This window comes from Trichoderma harzianum (genome assembly GCF_003025095.1).
Source record: "Trichoderma harzianum CBS 226.95 unplaced genomic scaffold M431scaffold_19, whole genome shotgun sequence".
Classification (NCBI taxonomy): domain Eukaryota; kingdom Fungi; phylum Ascomycota; class Sordariomycetes; order Hypocreales; family Hypocreaceae; genus Trichoderma; species Trichoderma harzianum.
The window spans coordinates 157,343-177,042 of NW_020209267.1; the positions used below are offsets into that span (position 1 = coordinate 157,343).

General features: G+C 51.0%; 6 protein-coding genes across 6 annotated transcripts; 3 read left to right on the forward strand and 3 right to left on the reverse strand.

Annotated features, from left to right (window-relative positions):
• Window positions 1-621: 621 nt before the first annotated feature.
• On the forward strand, window positions 622-2,340 carry M431DRAFT_97909 (hypothetical protein; the record flags this gene model as incomplete). The annotated part of the gene is made up of 3 exons (XM_024924975.1): window positions 622-718; window positions 777-824; window positions 896-2,340. 3 exons carry the CDS (start codon window positions 622-624, stop codon window positions 2,338-2,340), a joined length of 1,590 nt encoding a protein of 529 aa, XP_024768940.1.
• A 515-nt stretch (window positions 2,341-2,855) lies between these two features.
• Window positions 2,856-5,184, reverse strand: M431DRAFT_97943 (hypothetical protein; the record flags this gene model as incomplete). The annotated part of the gene is made up of 3 exons (XM_024924979.1): window positions 2,856-4,895; window positions 4,968-5,024; window positions 5,086-5,184. 3 exons carry the CDS (start codon window positions 5,182-5,184, stop codon window positions 2,856-2,858), a joined length of 2,196 nt encoding a protein of 731 aa, XP_024768941.1.
• A 526-nt stretch (window positions 5,185-5,710) lies between these two features.
• Window positions 5,711-7,937, reverse strand: M431DRAFT_126510 (hypothetical protein). Its single transcript, XM_024912284.1, has 4 exons — window positions 7,807-7,937; window positions 7,436-7,738; window positions 6,565-7,373; window positions 5,711-6,518 (listed from the first exon to the last, which is right to left on the reverse strand). Exons 2-4 carry the CDS (start codon window positions 7,674-7,676, stop codon window positions 5,871-5,873), a joined length of 1,698 nt encoding a protein of 565 aa, XP_024768942.1. The 5' UTR covers window positions 7,677-7,738; window positions 7,807-7,937; the 3' UTR covers window positions 5,711-5,870.
• A 2,051-nt stretch (window positions 7,938-9,988) lies between these two features.
• M431DRAFT_486889 (hypothetical protein) lies at window positions 9,989-10,471 on the reverse strand (the record flags this gene model as incomplete). Its single annotated transcript, XM_024916438.1, has 1 exon — window positions 9,989-10,471. One exon carries the CDS (start codon window positions 10,469-10,471, stop codon window positions 9,989-9,991), a length of 483 nt encoding a protein of 160 aa, XP_024768943.1.
• Window positions 10,472-12,094: 1,623 nt separating this feature from the next.
• On the forward strand, window positions 12,095-15,282 carry M431DRAFT_543285 (hypothetical protein; the record flags this gene model as incomplete). Its single annotated transcript, XM_024921150.1, has 3 exons — window positions 12,095-12,108; window positions 12,343-12,498; window positions 12,618-15,282. The coding sequence occupies 3 exons, from the start codon at window positions 12,095-12,097 to the stop codon at window positions 14,839-14,841; spliced, it is 2,394 nt and encodes a 797-aa protein (XP_024768944.1). The 3' UTR covers window positions 14,842-15,282.
• Window positions 15,283-16,124: 842 nt separating this feature from the next.
• M431DRAFT_276833 (hypothetical protein) lies at window positions 16,125-17,039 on the forward strand. Its single transcript, XM_024913984.1, has one exon. It carries the CDS (start codon window positions 16,502-16,504, stop codon window positions 17,000-17,002), a length of 501 nt encoding a protein of 166 aa, XP_024768945.1. The 5' UTR covers window positions 16,125-16,501; the 3' UTR covers window positions 17,003-17,039.
• Window positions 17,040-19,700: the final 2,661 nt, after the last annotated feature.

Below are 19,700 nucleotides of genomic sequence, written 5' to 3' on the forward strand. Positions count from 1 at the left end.
GCAAAGTCAAGCCCCGACTCTGCCGTTTTCATAGATCGAAACAAAGCACAAAGCGGGTGAGAGCGCCAACCCAATCGCCACCCTCATCATTCCTCGGTGGTAAGTTCATTCGATCAGCTTACAATTGGCTTCGCCAGCTAAAAACAGCAGAGTTGATGAGATAATCTCACATCAGACACAGCTCGCAGCACCAAAACTCAAAAGTCTCAATCGCTGTTCCAATCGCTCCCCAGACGATCCCGAGGTCATGAATTGGCAGGAATGAGATGAATGCAGGGTAAGGGCACATCAATATGACGGGAGAGGAGCAGCCACTGCCGTATTGCGTATTGCTGCTGACCTCCAGTGCACAGCCCACTAAAGCAGGTCCCCTTCAGAAGGGCCAGGCGCTGCGCAAGACCTACAGCCGCCTCCAGCTATATACAGCCAAGAAATTCCAACCTGACCCTCGACATCTTCTCGGCCCAAAAACTTCGGCCTAGCGCCTGCATCACGACTTTAGGCCGCCAACAGCAACAGCAACAGCAACAGCAACAGCAACAGACGCACTGCACCCTCCAATCCCGCAGCATTACCGTCGCCGCTCGTCTTCGCCGTCTCTCCTCCTCTCTATCGAGCGCCATGGCATCAGCGTACAGCGCATACCATGGCGCCAAGAGCTCGCAGTTCACAGTCACGGCTCTCGGCCGATGGTCCATCTTGACGAAGCAGCTCCCAGGTTCGTCATGCTGCATGTGCTCTTTCTGCGTGTTTCCGGGGCTAATTGATCGTCTTAGCTGTTGACAAGGTCCGAGTTCTCCATGTCTACGATTTCGACAACACACGTACGTTTGCCCCTTGCTCTCCCATCATCATTTAAACTTCATATCCAAGACTGACCTGGAGACACCCTCAGTATTCCGAACCCCCATGCCAAACCCGACTCTGTGGACTGGCCCGACGATAGGATTGCTCGCGACCCAAGAAGCATTTTACAATGGCGGGTGGTGGCATGATAACCGCATACTTGCAGCCACTGGCGAAGGCGCTGAGAAGGAAGAAGAGCGAGCTTGGGAGGGCTGGTGGAACGAAAAGGTGGCTGATCTTGTCAAGCTAAGCACGAAGCAGCCAGATGCTCTCTGCGTGCTGTTGACGGGCCGCTCTGAGCATGGCTTTGGCGAGCTGATCAAAAGGATGGTGACAAGCAAAGGACTCGAGTTCGACATGGTCAGCTTGAAACCGAGAGTCAGCCCTGCAAACCAGAGCTTTCAGAACACAATGCACTTCAAGCAGCTGTTTTTCGAGGCCCTCATGGAGACGTACCAGCAGGCGACCGAGATCAAAGTATACGAAGACCGCCCTAGGCATACAAAGGGATTCCGAGACTTCTTTGCCGAATACAACAGGCGTCAGACCGAAGCGCCTACGCGAGGCCTTATCACAGCCGACGTTGTCCAAGTGGTCGACTCTTCAACCCTTCTTGACCCCGTCGTAGAAGTCGCCGAAGTCCAACACATGATCAACCAACACAACACTACCTTGACTAAAGAGCCTTCCTCCAAGAGCAAGCTCATGATCAAGAAGACAGTCTTCTTCACTAGCTATATGATAGGCGGCGACGACATTAAGAAGCTTCTGAAGCTCGCCAAGATTCCTGCTAGCGTATCAAATAACGACCTCAAGTTCCATGCCAACAATATCCTCATCTGCCCCAGGCCATGCCCCACAAGCATACTTGAAAAGGTTGGTGGCATGGGCAGCAAGATGTTGTGGGAGGTCACCGGCACAGCCTGTTTTGACAACTCCATCTGGGCTGCGTGTGTCCGCCCCGTGCCTCACACTGCAAAGTTTCACACCGATAACCCCATACCGCTTGTCGTGCTTGCCCTTAGAAAAGGCGCTCGCCCTATGGATGCTGGGAAGATTACTGCTTGGCAGCCTGTGCCGGTAGAAGAGCGCTTTTCATTTGAGACGACTGTTGGTGAAAAGGTGGTTCTCCGCATTGAGGCAGAAGACCCCAAAGAAGATGAATACCAGAGTCTCTTTGCCAACAAGTCCCACAAGCGCAAGCACAATGCAGATGAAGAATGGGCGGCTCGGTCGGTTCAGTATGCCGGCCGAAATGAGTCCAGAGGCTTTCATTCTGGTAGGGGCCGCAATAAGGGCGGAAAGCCTGGCCGAAGCCATCGTGCCTCCAGGGGCGGACGAGGTGGACGCGGACGCGGTGGGCATGGCTACCGATCTCTCGATGACGTTGATCCCAAGGGTCAGTCCAATGATGCTCCTCCGGGCTCCTTTGGCCGGGGTCGACCAATGGGCGGACAGCCATCCAACGGTTCAGATCTACAGAGTTACTATTAGAAGTAGGATGGCTGCTGCTTATATTGATATCTAACATGGATATGAACATGGCTAGCGTTCTGAAGACTGGACGAGCTGGAGGAGAAGAATGGTCACAGCAAGACATCACATCTCCCTTTTATTTTTCTCATTTTTTTCTTTTTGGTACGGTACTGGTAATTACGGAGGGTATGGGTCTTTTGCTTCATCCACAAGAGAAATTGCGTCCAAAGGAGGGCATTTTCAGGCAATTTAGGGCGAATATGGCGCTTTAAGGGAACATGCATATTGAGAAATAAGGGCTGGAGGGACGGCATGCATCTTCGTTTTAGTTTTTGTTTTTAAGATATAGCTCGGATTAAGCTTATCAAATGAGGCAATATATAAATGATACCGAGCTTGGGCGAATCTCGCTACCTGTTCTAAATCCTCACCCCCCCCTTTTTCTTTCTACTCTTCTCGAGCTGATGTTGGTTCATTTGTCTTGTATCATTGTGCCTATCCTTTTTTAACTTTGAACTTTTTACTTTGTTTGTCTAGTCACTGTCATCATCGTCGTCGTCATCGTCATCGTCTTCCTCCGATGCGTTTTCAAGCCACTCGACGAGCACTCTGCACTTCTCTTTCAACGCAGCCATAGACTCACCCTCCACGGCACGCGCATCCGCCCACCACCCCAAAATACCTTCCTCCTCCAAAATATCCAGCGCATAGAGCTGCTGCAGCATAGCGGGAAGAAGCGTGGCGGCTTTGCTCTGCTCCTGGCCCTTGGAGTAGTGCTGCAGGGCGCGCTGCAATGCGAGGATGAACTCTACCTGCGCGGGCTCGCCGCCACCAACACCAACCTCGTTGACGAACTTGGAGGCGCCCTTGCACGCGGTGAAGGCCCTGTCCGCCGCCTTACTGGCGTCGAGGCCGCCGTGTTCGGGGGTGACGAGTTCGACTGCGCGGCGGGTGAAGGCCGTTGCGACGGCCTTTCGCATCATGGCGTCGGAAGCGTTGTTGGCGAGACGCAGACCCATGAATTCCAGCTTGGCAGAGTCAAAGTCACCAGAATCGGCACGCAGAGCGTCGAGCAGGCCGTGGACGGCATCGGTGTGGAAGGAAATCTTGCCGGCCGAGTCGTCTGACGCAAAGGACGAGAGGCGTGATCTGTTGGAGTGCGCAGCATCGGTGGAAAGGAAGTTGCTGTCGTTGTCATCGTCGGAGTCGACATCGGAGGCAAACGTTGAGATGGATGAGGTGGATAGGTTGTAGTTTGCGAGGGAGTAGATGAGAGACTTTTGGAGCCGGGAGGGGTCTTCGTCGTCGAGCTCGTCGTCTTCGGGGTCGAAGAAGGGGGCTGCGTTGCCGTCGGGACCGAGAAGCTTGGTGTCATTGGTGACCTGCTTGCCGGTAGAAGTAACGGTTGATAGCACTGCAGCGGTAGAAAGGGAGATGGAGTCGCTGATGTGAACGCCGTAGGAGAGGAGTGATCCGGTAGGTATTGTGCAGCCTTTACCGATAACTACGTCACCAGCCAAGATGGATTGTGATATGGCGGTGCCATCTCCCACAGTGGTGTTGTTCCAAATGAACGAGTTTTCAAGGGTGACATTGGCGCCGATCTTGCAACCAGTGCCAATGATGGAGTTGACGATTCTGCTTCCAGATCCGATGCTAGAATTGGTTCCAATGACGGAGTTTTGGAGTTTGGCATCGGCAGCGTGAGAAGCTCCAGTCTCGATGACAACATTGTTGCTGTGTTTCTTGTACGTCTGCTTGGGCATGATGTTGTTTTCAGGGATAAAGGGGAACGTCCATCGGCCTAGGACGTCTCTGCTGATGGCATCGTACATCTGCAGGTTGCTTGCTCGAGCAGCATAGCCATCCTCGAAGATTTCCGCGTAGATCATCTTGCCGTTGAGTTCCCAATCTTTCAACACACCGTGCAGGAAGTTTCTTCTTGGCAGTTCATAGTCGAAACTTTCTGACCATAGGGCCAAGACCTCGGGAGTACAAATATCGATCTGAGCATCTATCAGGTCGGCTCGTATCTCAAACTCGGTTGACAGCTCGTCGGCAATGAGAGGATCCATGGAGAGGTAGTGGTCGCTCTGCAAGGGGTTCATCTCATCGTAGTGAAGACAGCGCTGAGTCTTGGTGTCCACCACAAACACTGGCGTGATTCCCTTTGTCTTGGTCCTGTGATCCGCGGGTCCTCCGCTGTGCAGGACCATGGTCATGATATTCGCGGCACTCGTCTCTCTTCGTTTTCGGTGCGCTGCCAGGGCGCCATCTAGAATCAAGTTCGACACAAGATCGCCATGCACCAGGAGGAAATCGCCGTCCACCAACGATCGCTTGTCCATGTCGCGGAGGACGTCACCAACTGATCTCGCATCGGCAACTCGAACAAACTGCAGCACCGAGAACGGACACGATTTTGACGACGACGCCCATCTAGAGTGACTGATGTAATCTTCGACCTGGTCTGTGTGTGCGCCGCAGTAGATGTAGACTTCCTGAACGCCGTTCATGGCCAGGAACTCGAGCGTATACTCGATTAGAGGGGTGTTGGCCAGCGGTAGGAGACACTGTAGTTGATGGCAGTCAGCTGGCGGCCACATTCTCAATCAAGCTCCTCGAGCTTTGCAAGGTTCACATACTCTCGGCTTCTCTACTGTAAAGGGCTTGAATCTGTCCTGGAACGAATCTGCGAGAACCTGTGCGCAAGTCAGTGATTAGCTATCGCTTCCAACAGAACCCCGCGATGACTGGACGCACCACAGCCTGCAGAACATCTTCGCCTTTGCTCTCTGCGCCCGACTTGGCAGGTTTTTTGCCCTTTGCCGAGCCGGCGCTGTTCTTTCCCTTGTGCGACATGGCGAGAGTCCCGGCGCAAAAAGGCGAAGCTTGGAGGAGCGCTTTGAATTGGGGATTTGTGGTGGGAGAAGTTGGATTTGCGACAAGCATGGGTGACTCAACTAGCAAGGGCTGTGGTGGAAATTTCTCACCGCGGTGAAGCTTTCGGTGTGGCGCTCCAAGGTGGGGTGACGGACGGCATACGCTGGCTGGAGCTTATCTTGAGTCACAAGTGCCGTCTGCATCATGGGAGATATTGTATGCTAGACGGAAGAAAAAATGGAAATATATAGTTTGGTATATACGAGAAAACTTTTTTTTGCGGAGGATGAGTAAATTATACTCCGTGTTTCCTGATATAGTGATTCATTAGTAGGCAAAATAAGTTGTTGGTGGACTGCTTCCACAATCCTGGGCAATATGTCAACAAACTCTTGAAGTTCGTATTAAGCAAGCGTTACTTCGTATAGCCACTGGTTGATTATTACGGAGAAGATGCCTGATTAAAGGTGTCTATGTATCAAAGTGTAATGCATTGCTAGAAGTAAGACCGACAAGCAACTCCGTTCAGAGCTATTAGTAGCTGAAATTGGGTTTTCATAGAGTTTGAAAGTATTCTAATTCTTCACACGGTCATAAGTTCATTATTTCATTTTGTATAGTACACAACACGATATCCCAATTAGAGTGGTACTCTAGCTTGGGCCTCAAGAAACACCCCAGACACCAAGCACATCTTTCTGAACCAGGCGACCTTGCTTCTCAACACCCTGCTGCAGCTGCTTCACTCGTCTCACCGTAAGTCCCAGCGATAAAGGTCCTAGAATTGTGCACAGCATTATGGCCCACGTAACAATGAGGAATATTTCCGAACTCTTTCCATCATCAGTCGGTGACGAAGAGAATATCTTGTTACTTTCAGCAATGGATGAAATCAAGAAGCCAATCTCGCCGCGAGCGGTCATTGCACAGCCCAATATAGAAGCAGGGTAAATTGATCGCGGATTGGCTCCAGAAGGATCAGAATGAGATGGTGTCGTTTGCGTGGCTGCCTCTCGGCTTGATTGCGATGCTGGCGAGGGCTCTTGGGTTTGAGCTGTATGTGTAGAAGTTGCTGAGTTAGGGGACGTCTTGGGCTTTTCGTGAATTCGCCCCCAGAAATGCGCCATTTGTAGCTTCGGATGCTTGACAAAGGCTGATAATTTGGTGGGCAGAAGAGAGGCAATGGAGATGCGAAGGAGCCAGGCGCCGCAGAGTAACTTGCCGACCATCATCAGAGCGGTGTATACAAGCCCTTTCCATACAATAGAACCCTTGAACATCTCGGTTATTGGGATAGAGAAACCAATAGACGCCTTGGATTATTAGAGAAGTTCTAAGTCATTAGAGGGAATCACTTACAAAGAAGAACGGCTTCAGGATCCTTTCGAGGGGCTGCAGATAATACCTTTCAAAGGTAGCCATTCCAGAGGTATCCGGTCTCTTGGCCTCTGAAGCAGTATGTTCGGAAATGATAGTATTATCTGCTTCTGATTGTCCAGAAGTTTGATTTTGCATTGGAGGTGATGTTTTCGATGCCGTCTTCTCATTAGTAGGATGAGATACTTCAGAGTCCCACCAACTGATGGCTGCGCCCGCAATATAGGCAGCGAATAAATTAGAAGTGCCCGCGTATGTTGACCCCGTAATACAGCCAACTAAAATAGAGGTATGAATGGCCCATGGTGTTCCTCTCTTGTTGAAAAGCTGATTGATATATCCCAGAGGATGTTTCACCCTCCAAAAGTTCAACCAGAGAGTGAACGGCTTGGCAATAAAGACACAAACAAGAGGAGCGCATACTGCAAATGCAATGGATACCAGAAGCGGCCTAACGACAGTCACGGCACTGATCTCAGCACCGGATGACCCTAAATTGGAGATAATCTGGACCATGACAAGGCCAACAACGTCATCCATCATGGCGGCACTGGTGAGCACGACACCGAGCCTGGACGTGATCAGGCCAGTTGACCGAAGCACAGTGAATGTCGTACCAAGGCTGGTAGAACATAACGCTGCACCGGCAGCAAACGCCTGGAGAGGCGTTGCACCACTGAGCTTCTGGAGGACGAAGGAGAGGCCCATGGGCACGCTGATACCGGTAATGGCAACGCATGAAGATAGCCAAAGATTGGCCCTGAGGGCGCCTAGACAGGTTGAAAGGCCGCCTGTTTGGATAAAATTAGCTTATGTGAATTGAGAAATGATTGGATGGCTCAATGGATTTTACCTTCATATACCAAGAGCAGCAATCCAAGATAGCCCAATTGGACAACAACCTGCTCAGCTTCTTCGCTCAGCCATTTGGCTCCGGGCGTTCCCCAGGCTACTCCTACGAATAGCTGCCCGAGAAGGCCACAGTAGATACTATGATCGAGCACAAAATTGGCGACATTGAGGAGAAGAAGAAAGGACGTCTGGATAAGGATTGTGACGATCCCTGGCTCGTGGTACGGAAGCGAGGTTGCCATTGTGATGACGGCGGCCTCCAGGGCGATAATTTATGGATCCATATGCAAAGTTTTGCAGCGAACTAAGACGGCGGATGCAACGGAATATTAGAAAAGATTACCAGAGAGTGGCGGATTGAGAGATTCTAACATTGATAATGAAGAGGGAGAGACGTTGGTTCCATGCACGTATCTTAGTTGTTGGATCCTCTTTTTTTAAAAACAATAGTCCGGGGTTGGTTTGGCACCGGCCGAAGTTAGGCACTTGCAGATCTGTTCTGGATGCTTTGATCGACCGGCTTACGGATAATCTACATTATAAACAAACGACCAAAAGAAATAAAGTGGTCAGGTGAGAATGCAAATAAGAGCTGCTATAAACTACATTGACCGAAAACACATGAATGAGCTGCAACAACTTGTGGGGATGGGTTAACATCGGCTTTGAAAATGCAAGTCCTGCGTCTTACAGATGCACATCGAGACAGGTGAGGCCTAATGTGTACGTGTATACATATCTCGGAGATTTCACACACGTCATTATAATGGCAATAATTGATGATTTGTGTGTATTGTGAAACATGAAAGATACTGCTTGGTAGGTGGGTAGATAGATGTAATGTAGAACTATATTTGATGCATCTCGGTGACTCCGTATATCAGGCATTGAATCGACCACGTCTAGGCTATCTACCTAGTAAGTACCTAACATTCAGCCGTTGTTTCTTTATCACAGGTGCTATTTCGTAGTACAAACCGACATATAATAAATCTTCATCTATGAAAAGTTTACGTCCTACCATAAACCCTGCGATGCTTAATAAATTGCATAAACCTCTCCGTCGCCTCAATGCTATACCTACCAATCAGCATCAACACGGCAGTGAGCTTTTGATGCCTGATACGCCACAGTTTGCCACCCCGGGAACCTATGAGAGTCTTTGGGTGCATGCGAACCTAGCTGCCACTCCCGGGTCATACGACTCGGCCATCCACCCCGGAATGCCGTGCAAAGTGCGTGCAAAGTTTACAGCTCCCAGGTGGCTAGAGGCTCAACTGTAGGCTTAAACAGTCAAATGACCCCCACTGAACGGTTTGACGAGGCTCATGTTCCGTAGGGTGTCCCGTAAGCTCTTTTTTTCCCCCTTTGTTCAGATTCTGTTGTTCAAGAGGGAAAAAAGGGATGGACCAGAGCCGGCGTGTGTAGTTTTGATAGTTGATAGAAAGACGGCCCCTGGCAGCCTGGAAGCCTGGATGTAGCCGGCGTTAAGCAGCAGCCAAGAGATTGAGACCCAATGCATTTTTACCCAATTGATGCATTTCTACCTAGATATCTGAAAAATTAGAAGCACGCAAGGGTTATAGTCTAAGCAATGACAGGGCCGAATTGCTCGTAGATGGCGCGGCGGCCGAGCAAACGGACCGCAAAAATCGCCACCTTCTTAGATGCCATCCCATGCTACGCCGTGGCTAGTCTCCTTTGCCTTTTTTTTTTTTTTTTTTTTTTTTTCCCCTTTGTTCGAGAAAAGTCATCAGCGAGTGAGCGCGCGGGTATACGTATATAACACGCAGTCGATTGGTTCTCAAGAGCCTTGGTCACACCGTGTCTTTGTACTCCGTTTGGAATGCTTCGGTTTAATGCAAGCAAGGGCATACCAAGTAGAGCACATGCTGCCCTTGTAAGCAACTGGCAGCGGCAGTGGTATTCTGTGCTCCTTGCATACAACCACATGTAGTCGCGCGGGCACAGCCACACGGCCTGCAACGGGTCTGGCCGCTAGGCGATGAAGAGAACGCCTTCCATAGGTTTCTTTATTTTCTCATGTTGGGACCACACCCTGCCTCGGAGATTCGACAGGGCTCTGCTGCACCCGGCGGCCGAGGGTAGCAGCGTGGGACGGCGGATAGCGACCTCCCTCCGGAGGTTGTTGTCGCCTTATCAGAGGCCGGCATGAAGAGTAAGTACCTGCTGCTACCTACCTAGTAATATCAGCACGAGCGAACAAGTATAGGTGCCGGAGTATCATCTGATGAGCTTGGTGTTTTGTAGGTACTACAGTAGCAATAGTAATACGCAGTCGTGATAGTGGCATTGATTCTGACATGCCGGGTTCTTGCTAACCCCCGGGAACACGGAACTCGCTTGTAGAGTTTTTGGTCGCCGGCCGGAGGAGATGCTGTTTTACCCACTCAGGCATTTCGCATGGAGTATGGAGTATGGAGTCTGGAGTACGGAGTATCCCTTCCAGCTCCTTTGGCAGAGATGAGATATCAAATGTTTCCCGGTAACTCGTACAGGCCTCCATCCCGTCTTGGTCCGAGGACGGCGTCGATTATTGAACAGGCTCCCATGCCATGCCAGCCGTTAAAACAAAGGGAAGAGAAGCGAAACGAACCAGAGGGGCGTTGACATAGCGGAAAGCGATTGAGGCTAGCGAGGGCCGGTGCACCTTGGCCACTGTCGCGCTAGCAAATTGATTTCGATGCAGAGACAAGACAGGGAGCCTCGTGGCTGGTGGCGCCGAGGAATAAGACCAAGCAACGATGCTAGAAGTGCTAGCAGAGCGCTGGCGTTCTGGCGGACGGCAAATGGCACCGGCCAATTGCTTTGCTCGACGGAGCGACTGTCCGGATACAGGCCTCAGGTGCTGTCTGCAGCGGGATGGCGGGCGGTGTTCGCGCACTGTGACTTGCACGGTGCGACCCTGCTGAATGGATGGGGGAAGTATCCAAGTACACTTGTACACTCGTACGAGTACGGCGCAGGCTGCAGCTGCAGCTCCGGCTCTCGTGGCCAGAAACGACTCGGTGTGCATGCATGCAGACGATGCCGTCTAGGTAGCACCCGTGCTGTTTGTTACTGGACTCTGCTTCAATGCATTTTAGAGATGGATGCCACCTATTAGTTAGTAGTAATAGGTAGTACCTGAACGGCGCACGATGCACATTCTACAGAGTCAGTAGAAAGAAAGGCGGACCATGTAGTGGACTGTACTGTTACTGTACTGTACAAAAAACCCTGTACAGACAGTATCAAACCATCTGCTCAGCTGGCTGAGGCACATCGCATCCCGTCCGTACTTGCCATGTGCGCTTTTTCAATCCATCCAGGCAGGTACCTGCCTTATCTTAGTAACATCTTACCGATGGGGGTTCCTTCTCTCTTCTTCTGTGCCGAGTCCTTCCTTTCTACTACTCGCCTTTAAAAATCTTCTTCCATCCTCCTCCATCTAGTATCTGACTCTCTTCTCCTACTATCTCGCTCAACTCACAAACCGGCTGCCTCCTACTACTTTGATTGGGCCAGGAAAAAAAATAATTCAACCGCGCGCGCATCCACATGCCGAACGAGTGCCTGAGTCCTCGGTCAGCCACTACTGTACGAGGAGCTACCGAAACTAAGCTGCTACGGCCCCAGCGAAAATTCTCCATCGACAGCACTACTACCTGGGACTAGCACTGCATAAAGCTACTGCCCATGAACCTAAGAACGCTCCTCGGGGTGTGCCGATTCACCACTCACTTTTCGATCCGCTGTCGCATCTGCCCCATGCAGCCCTCAATGGCGGCACCACCCCCCTCCCCCAGCACACCAGAAATCCTCGAGCACCGCTGCGCAAAAAAAAAAAAAACAAAGATCCCCCCAAAGGCCAACCACGACACCCCCAAAGCACGGAGCCACAGCAGGGGACAAGGGCGAGCCACAGCGTTGCGAGACAAGCACAGCACAGGGGCTCCACGCCTAAGACGGTCCAGAACATCAGGCCAGCTCTTACTAGGGGAAAAAGCGACCAGATCGAAAGCTTGGCCCCGCCGCCAGTTGCGTCTCTAATTAATATACACCCGACCCAGCGCCTCCATCACCAGCCGACGGGGCCTTCGAGGCAACATCTCTTTGCTCGCCCGTTTGATCATACTTTTCCTTCTCTTCACTTCGTACCATCGTTTCTCCCGTTTTGACATCCCCCGTCGCTCCCTCCTCTCGTTCCGTCCCGCGCGCTGCGAATCCGACAAGGAGACGACTTACAAGCATTGCCAGATTAGCGGCCCGGCTTTTGAGAGCTGCCAACGGTTTCAAGGGCGCCTTCGTGTCACCGGCATTGCGCTTACAGCGGCGGAGAACTCTCCGAGGTGGTGAATGAGCATCGCGACCACAGCCAGCTTCAGCTCCCCGGTTTTGCTGGCCTTTGAGAGTCATATCCTACCCTCTCGCCTCTAAAAAGTGTCTTATGCGGCTTATCGCACTACTCTCTCTTCACCAGTAGCTCGACCGCCTATACGCTGCGACGACACGTAACAGGCAAACAGGACTACCATCTTTGCGTGAAAGGACAGGGGCACAGAACCAGACTGGATTGAATTTCACACACTTCCCTTAGGTTCTTTTTGAATCTTGATAAGCGTCTCGGGGCACACAGGCGCTTCGCATCGCCGCAAACATGTTTCGTTCAAGGTGAGGCGCCTTTTATCTGTTCCGTATTACCCATCGCGAGTACATTATCCCCGTCTCTCCGCAGCCTGTGTTATCTTCGAAACTCCAAATCAGCTTGATATGGCTCCAGCGGCTTTGCAGATGGGTTCAAGGTGGATATCACCTGATAAAGAAAAACTGCGCAGCCTCGAATCCATACCTCCCCAGCTTTTGACTTGCCAACTTTGATATACTAACGTAATTTGATACTTGTAGAACGAGTGCGCGGAAGCCTGATGATGAGTTATTGGCAGATTTCAGACAGCAGTTCCCAGAGGTCTCTACCGGAGTCTCAGAGCCTGCCGCCCCTGCCATCTCTCAGGCAACCACTGCCGTCTTTCAACCCATTATCAATGCACCAGTCAATGATAGGTAGGTTGAGCTTCCTCCTGATTAAAAGCCAGCGCATCATGATCAAGCTATGCTTGTCTACTTGGACCTTCTGTTTATAACGACTTAGTTCCCTCGAATGCTAACTAGGAACACGATAGAGCACGTATCGAAACTGCCTTTCGAGACATGGACCCCACGCCACGAGCTGTTAATGACCCTTGGCGATTTACACCCTCACTCCTCGATTCCAATGCCTTTAGCTTCAATCCCCTCACGCCAGGTGTTGCCGGCGTTACTAACGTTACAAGCGTTGCTGGCATTCCAGGCGTGACAGGCGTTGCAGGTCCTCAAGCATACTATCCTCCCACACCTGGAGGATCAGGCACCTTGCTTCCGCCTCAGGCAGTTGAGATAGTGCCCCCTTCCGCAATGGCTATAACCACTGGCTTAGAAACTCCCCTATCGGTACCGACGACACTCGATATCATCCAACCAAGCATTGAAGTTCCCAACCTGGCAGGCTTCCCTACAATAGACACGCTTCCAATCGCCCCCTTTGAGGCCTTCGTCCACCAAGCACCACCTCCGCAGCCAGGTTTCGTACCAACCGTCGTACCGACCGAATTCGTACATCACGATACGGGTTACGAGACGATGGATCATGATGGATCTCCAATGGACTCGGATCCGTCAGATGAACGAATCCCGACGATTGCCTCTGCACTGCACCCGCAGCAGCTAATGGGAGTTCCGATGACTCATCCTCTCCCGGCATCCGCTGAGAAATTTCGATTTCACTCTACGCTGAATGCCCCCACAGCTATGGTAAAGCATTCCACTGAGATACCGGTGACTTACTTGAACAAGGGGCAAGCCTATACGTTATCCATCGTCGACACAGGCACAGCAGTCCCTGTCAGCCCTGGTACTAGATACAGGACGTACGTGCGCATATCATTTGAAGATGAGCAGCAGCGACAGAAACCAGGCGTTTGCTGGAGCTTATGGAAAGAGGGCAGGGGAACAAACGAGGCTCATCAAAGAGGTGGCCGTTTACAAGCTGTCGAGTACGTCGAAGCTGGCCAACCTGCCGAAGGTGATGACAAGAGAACGCGGGTTGAGCTGGAATCTTCGTCCTTTGACGGCTTCTCCGTCATATGGACGCCTGGTTCAAATGGTGCCGCCGAAGTCAACATCCCTGTCCGCTTCAACTTTCTCTCGACCGATTTCAGCCATTCGAAAGGTGTCAAAGGCATTCCCGTACGGCTCTGTGCCAAGACTAGCCTTTTCTCTGCAGATCAGTTACCGTCGCCTCCAGATGCCGCCCCTGAAACATGCTATTGCAAAGTCAAGCTGTTTAGGGACCACGGTGCCGAACGAAAGCTCTCCAACGATGTTGCCCATGTGAAGAAGTCGATTGACAAGCTCAAACAGCAGATTGCGCAAGCTGAGAGTGGGCTGAAGGAATTCAAACGAAAGAGATCAGGAGCTGCGGCGAAAGGAGGAATACCTGCCAAGCACAAACACAAAAGAACTTGGTCCATGTCCTCCGCTAGCTCTGCTGGTGGTGCAGCCCCCCGCTTGACATTGGAAGATGATTTGCATTTCAAGTTGCAGACACTTCAAGACATGTTCACGAGCACGAGACCCGTGAGTGTTCTGTATCTACGGGGCGATGAGCTCGATGACCCCGACTTGCATCCTGTATCACTACAGGGCGAATCACTACCAGGCAAGGTAGACTTTTTGCGTGAAGGGAGCAATTGGCAGGCTCGCAGCACACACAGCTCCGTTGCCGGCTCGTTGGTGTCTCCCTCCCCAAGCTCACTCTCTCTAGCGTCTCAAGCATCTGCCATCGGCCCCGGATTACAGTGGCAGAATTTTGATTCTACTGGAGTCAAGAGGGTCGAAAACCCCACTACGATCAGCAAAACAGAGGAAGACGGAACCTTAAGTGGATGGATTGAGGCTCTAGGTGTCGACCCGACTTATCGACCTCCGCCTGAGCGGCCAGCCAAGCCGGTAGCTTGTTTCTACATTGCTTATTCGGGAAGGGCAGAGACTGGAAAGAAGGAGTACCACAGGGCCATCTATCTTTCATCGCGCACGCTCCGGGAACTCAACGGCCGGATCGCCGCCAAGTGGGGACTCGACGCATCTCTCATAATCCGGACCATTCATGTGACGAAGCCGGCCGGTATCGAGGTCGAAATAGACGATGATTTCGTCCAGGAGTTGAGGGAGGGCCAAGACATGCAGCTGGAGATTGAGGATGTGGTTGAACAACCAAGCATCAAACGAGATTGGGAGATGTCCATTGACGACGGACCCGAAGGCCCTGCTGCCGTCCGGACAGGCCTGGCTCTTCGGCTCCTTTTCTAGAGATATTGCGGCTGTGATGGCGCATATCCTTGCTGTTCTAATTTTGTTTTTCTTCTCTTTCAGGAACCCACAGTAATTCGAGCGAGGCGGGCATGAAAGAGGGATATTCTGTGCTGGAGTTGGAAGGTGATGATAATTTCAAAGATACCAAGGCGCCTTGGATTTACCACGTTGCGATTGCATACCCATCTTTACCTGGAGCTGTGGGACGGTTGCGGCGTCGTCTACCCCCATTCTGCTGGACGGGATTGGGCTCACAATGTCTGGTTGCTTTTGTTGCATTCGAATACCCCCAACCGGATCATTACTGTTTGGCAACCGCTCTCATTCTCTCTCTCTCTCTAACCCTCTCCTTTTCTTTCTTCTCTTCTTTTTCTTATTTTCTTTCTTCGATTTCATCGGGTGGTTTGGATCCGGCTGTACACGCATTTAGCTAGGATATAGTACACGAGTAATTTCGCCTTTTTTTCTTTTTGGAGGGTATCACCTCTCGGTCTGGGTATTACAATGGGTGGGAGGACATGGGATGTCGACATATGATATACACGCTACGGGAAGAAGGCTCTAGGCCAGGACATGCATCGCCTAATGGGAATATGACTACATATGCGTCACGCAGATAATGCCATTGAATTTTTTTTTTCTTGAACGAATCCCAAGTTCTTTGTTTACTTGTCTTCCTTGTTGGGAAGCTCCGCCCCTGGATATTCACAAGGAGCGTGGTGTAATATGCAGTTTGGCACACGGGTATGTACCACTCGTACCTGTATGTACAGTACAGATATTGCTTCGTCCACGCGAGAAAAGCCCAATAAGCCCCGGAACGTTGGGCATATATGGAGAACGGCCTACCTCGTACAGGCACTAGCTCAGAGTCACTAGTATGGATGCTCAGAGCTGCCAGGATCCTCCCCCGTTCAGCGAAAAAGGAGACTGTCGAAAAGCATTTGCACGTACGAGTACGGGGTACAGAGTACCTGCTTTTGGAGCAATGCGGCGTGGAGCAGCAATATGCGTGTCATATTCCTGTATCACCCAGTGTTTCTTCTGCTTGGTGGAAAAGGCTCGAAGTGACTGGGCCGCTTCTCAACGTCGTAGCACACTAGCTTGTGCGCCGTGGCAATCTTTGGCATGGGTCACATCGTTCTTTGCAAGGGCCTCGAGCCGCTATATGGAGTGCCGTGCTCCGCCAAGGTGGCAGGAGTATGCGACACAATAGGTTGTATACCGACGATGCTATCTCCCTTCTCCTGGAAGACTTCTGCAATAAGAAGCAAGAGCATTTAAAATTGCAAAAGGATGGATGTGGTCTTGAACCTGGTGTTTCTACACGTGTATCCACCGAAGATCAGTTACGGCATTGAGAAACCATGTGGATTGCCGCGATGCTAAATTTGGATATTTGCATGGAGGCTGCTGCATCCACCAAATGCTTGGTACTCCATACCGAGGAGGAGCAACCAATATATGATATTCGTGCCTGGTGCGGATCGAGATGAGAGCCGCTGTCTAAGAACTCCAAAATTCCACACTAGAAGTGGGAAGCCAGAGCGCAGTTGAGAACCGGGCGGGCGCCCTCTCGTCGAGCAAGAGGCTACTCGCCAGCTTGTGGCTTTGCTCAAAGAGCGAGCAGCAGTTGAATTTGTGGTGCGCTGCGTGTATGCGAGGCATCACGCATGAGTCTTATTACCCAGTCGAAGAGTTAGCGAACCGGCGAATCAGCCGTGCGTGTCCATCTCCGTTCACCGTTGGGTCAAGCCAGGCCCGAGAGGAGAAAATAGCGCACGACAAGTCGCCTAGCAGCCGACACAGCAAATGGATCAATGGATGTGGACTCCCGACTGTTTTCGCAAGCTCTGTCTCGGCCCCCCTTCTTGGCTCATGTGGGCGCACACCGTGTCGCTGGTGGGAGACATGCTCGATGCCATGCATTAGCCGCGGCGAGGGGGCGATCGTTTCGCTGCTCTTTGCTGACAGCCATCGGCAAAAGACATCTGTGATCTGTTTTTCTGTCTGGTCATCGGGTCTTTGTTGGGGCACTGCGACGCGGACGGCTGGGGGGCCAAAAAAAAACCACATCCAATGTTTTTTTCTCCCTTCTGTTTTGTCGCACTCAATGCCTGACACGTTCCGTCTGCCCAACGCTCCAGCCCAATGCTGATCAGCAGAGAAAGCTCTTTTCCTTTGACTGTGGCGAGTGAGCTGCGCGTCTGGATTGCATGCTGGGGTTGGACGCTATTGAGAAAGCACTGCAGCGTGGCTGGTGTGCGGAGCCTGTCTATGGGGGTGTCTATAACACTGCACGCGAAAGAGAAAACTCACGGCTTTCAGTGGGTGTGGCTCACCGGATATTGAGCCCGAAGTAAGACAGAAATCGACAGGGGGGAGACGGAATGCTCTTTGACAAGACGACAAAGCAAAGCTTCGGCCAAGCTTCTCAGTGACAATGGTGCCGCCTCCTTCATCCCATATCTCCTGTTCTACCTTCTTCTCCGTCATTCCTTTCTTTCACATGCTATAACGGGAACTGCTGGATTTTGCTCTTGATCCTGCAAGGGTGCCAGGAACGGCAGAGAAACGGGATCAATCCCCATGTGGCTGCATGATATTTTATTTTGAGGCTGGCTAGTGTTGCTGCATGCCAAAGGAGAGGCTGGTCGATTCTGACACTAGATTTGGCGGTAAGCCTCAGCAATGTTTCCATAATCAGTCAACGAGTGACTCGGTGTATTGTGACGGAATTGGACCAGAAGCAGCCGGTAAAAAGCATGTAGGCCTGGCCCTTCTAATTTCGTAAGAAGAGTTGTTTGCATATCCTCACTGTCTCGACATGCAACGCTCTGCCTGTAATCATATACGAGATATTTGGCTTGTACGCGCGGCTTGCTCGCTGTACATTCGGGGAGTATCCTGCTCAAAGGACTGCTAGAGAGTGATACCAAAGTTTGTGATATATGACAGTTATACCCAGCTAGTAAGGTTGAAGAATTTGGTGTATGTATCACCGCGTGTTCGTACTTCGCCAACCGCGGGCATATTTTGAGGAATGTACTCGTACTCTGTAGATCAAGGGTCCCTTGTGGCAGCCTTGAAAAAATCTTCCTGCATGTACTTTGCAGCTGATATACCCGGTCATAAAACTCCGAAAATAGCTTGCCGCAGGTGGTAGCACTGCTCCTTACTCCTGACTTTTCACTGTGCGGATGCACAGCAACAGTACGATATGGCAATCATCAAACCCCCCTTTTCGGCCGAGCAGCCAAGGATCCGTAACCAGATGGATAGCGTATTACTTTGCTGGAAGAATTCGCCGATATATTCTCTTTGACAATTGGAGTGTGTGAATGCTGTTATATCTCAAGGAAGCGTTCGACGTGCTTCACGGCTGACTCGACACCGACCAGTTCGAGGTGCGTCGTTGGTGCGTCGTTGGATGCGAAATGGAGGCTTGAAGGTTGCTTGGTTGTAGGTGACAGATGAACAGTGATTAGAGGATATGTAAACATGTAAACATCTTTTCCAAATTGTCCTTCGATTGCATTTGAGAGCGTCATGAGTGATAGTCTAATCAACTGATCTTTTCATGAGGGGGTCACACGGGTCAACTAGCATGTCGAATTCTGAGTTGGAGCTGTGTATAGCTTCCTATAGATGCCGGGCACAAAGCTAATGCGACACATGATCTTTGTGAGGGTTGTCTGTGGCTGATGTGCCATCTCATCTGATGAATCCTCCCGAGAGTGGATGCCCCGGAGTGCCGATCTCTCCCAGATCCACGACGGAGACTAGGCCGGCGACACCGGCCGGTTGGAAGGCCATCAGAAAGACACGGATTGATTGATAGCCTGCATTGCCTAGCTCATGAAAAGTGGCTGAGGGGTATCAACGAATGCAATCGATGGCACACAAATCTGTATTGACCGGCACAAATGTCTGGTGCTAGGGGCATCTGCTGTGGCTCGAGTCGCCATGACCTTTGGCTTACTCTCTGTGCTCGTTTAAAGGTCAAGAGGCTCCAAATATACTCGAGCTGAAAGCTGATGGAGAAGGAGTGCCGACTTTCAATGTCACTCCACAAACCTGAGGGCTGCCACATTCATCCGTCAGCCAACTTCCAGGCTCAAACTTTGCTCTCGGGTTGAATGTCGATCTTGTCGATTTCCGCATTAGCTTGTCGCAACCACGGTCCAATCAGTTCCCAGATCATTGCGCGAGATTTTCTAATGCCCAGTCTTCTTGTCTTGGTCTGGTAAACCAATAGAAACAGGTACGACTGACGGTTTAGGGAAAAGCGTGCAGTTGTCACGCTAATCTGTGGGCGATGATCTACTCGGTCGAAGAAAGAAGCCTGAAGTGATTGTGGTTGACCCAAAGCTCGGGCTTGGAAGTGGGAATTACCCTCAAGAGAGTCACTGCAAAAGTTCATTAGACGGTGCACAGATACAAAACTTCTCGGGGCTTTCACTTAGGCGCTGCCAAAGATGACTTACGTCTGTCCAACGTCATGAGAAGTTGGTGAATTCAGCGCTGAATATTTCTTGGCAGCATGTGTCGATGCATGAAGACGCGCAAATTGCAATAAGGAGGTTTGTATTCAAGTGTTTGTAACGCTTCTATCGGCTTCTCAGATAGCTGTACAAGTCGGCTATGCGGGTTGCTTGGGGCAGAGAAATTCATCATATGTGTAAATGAAACATGTTCCTCATCAACAGAAAGATCGTGATTCGGAATTCAGAATGCAACAGACGCTGATAGATCTTGTGTGTGGCAGTTTGAATCAGAGGAGCTGGATTAACGTTTGAAGTTGGATAAAGATGAAAATGGAAATTGTGTCAAAGGAAGAAAATAAAAAGGAGGGT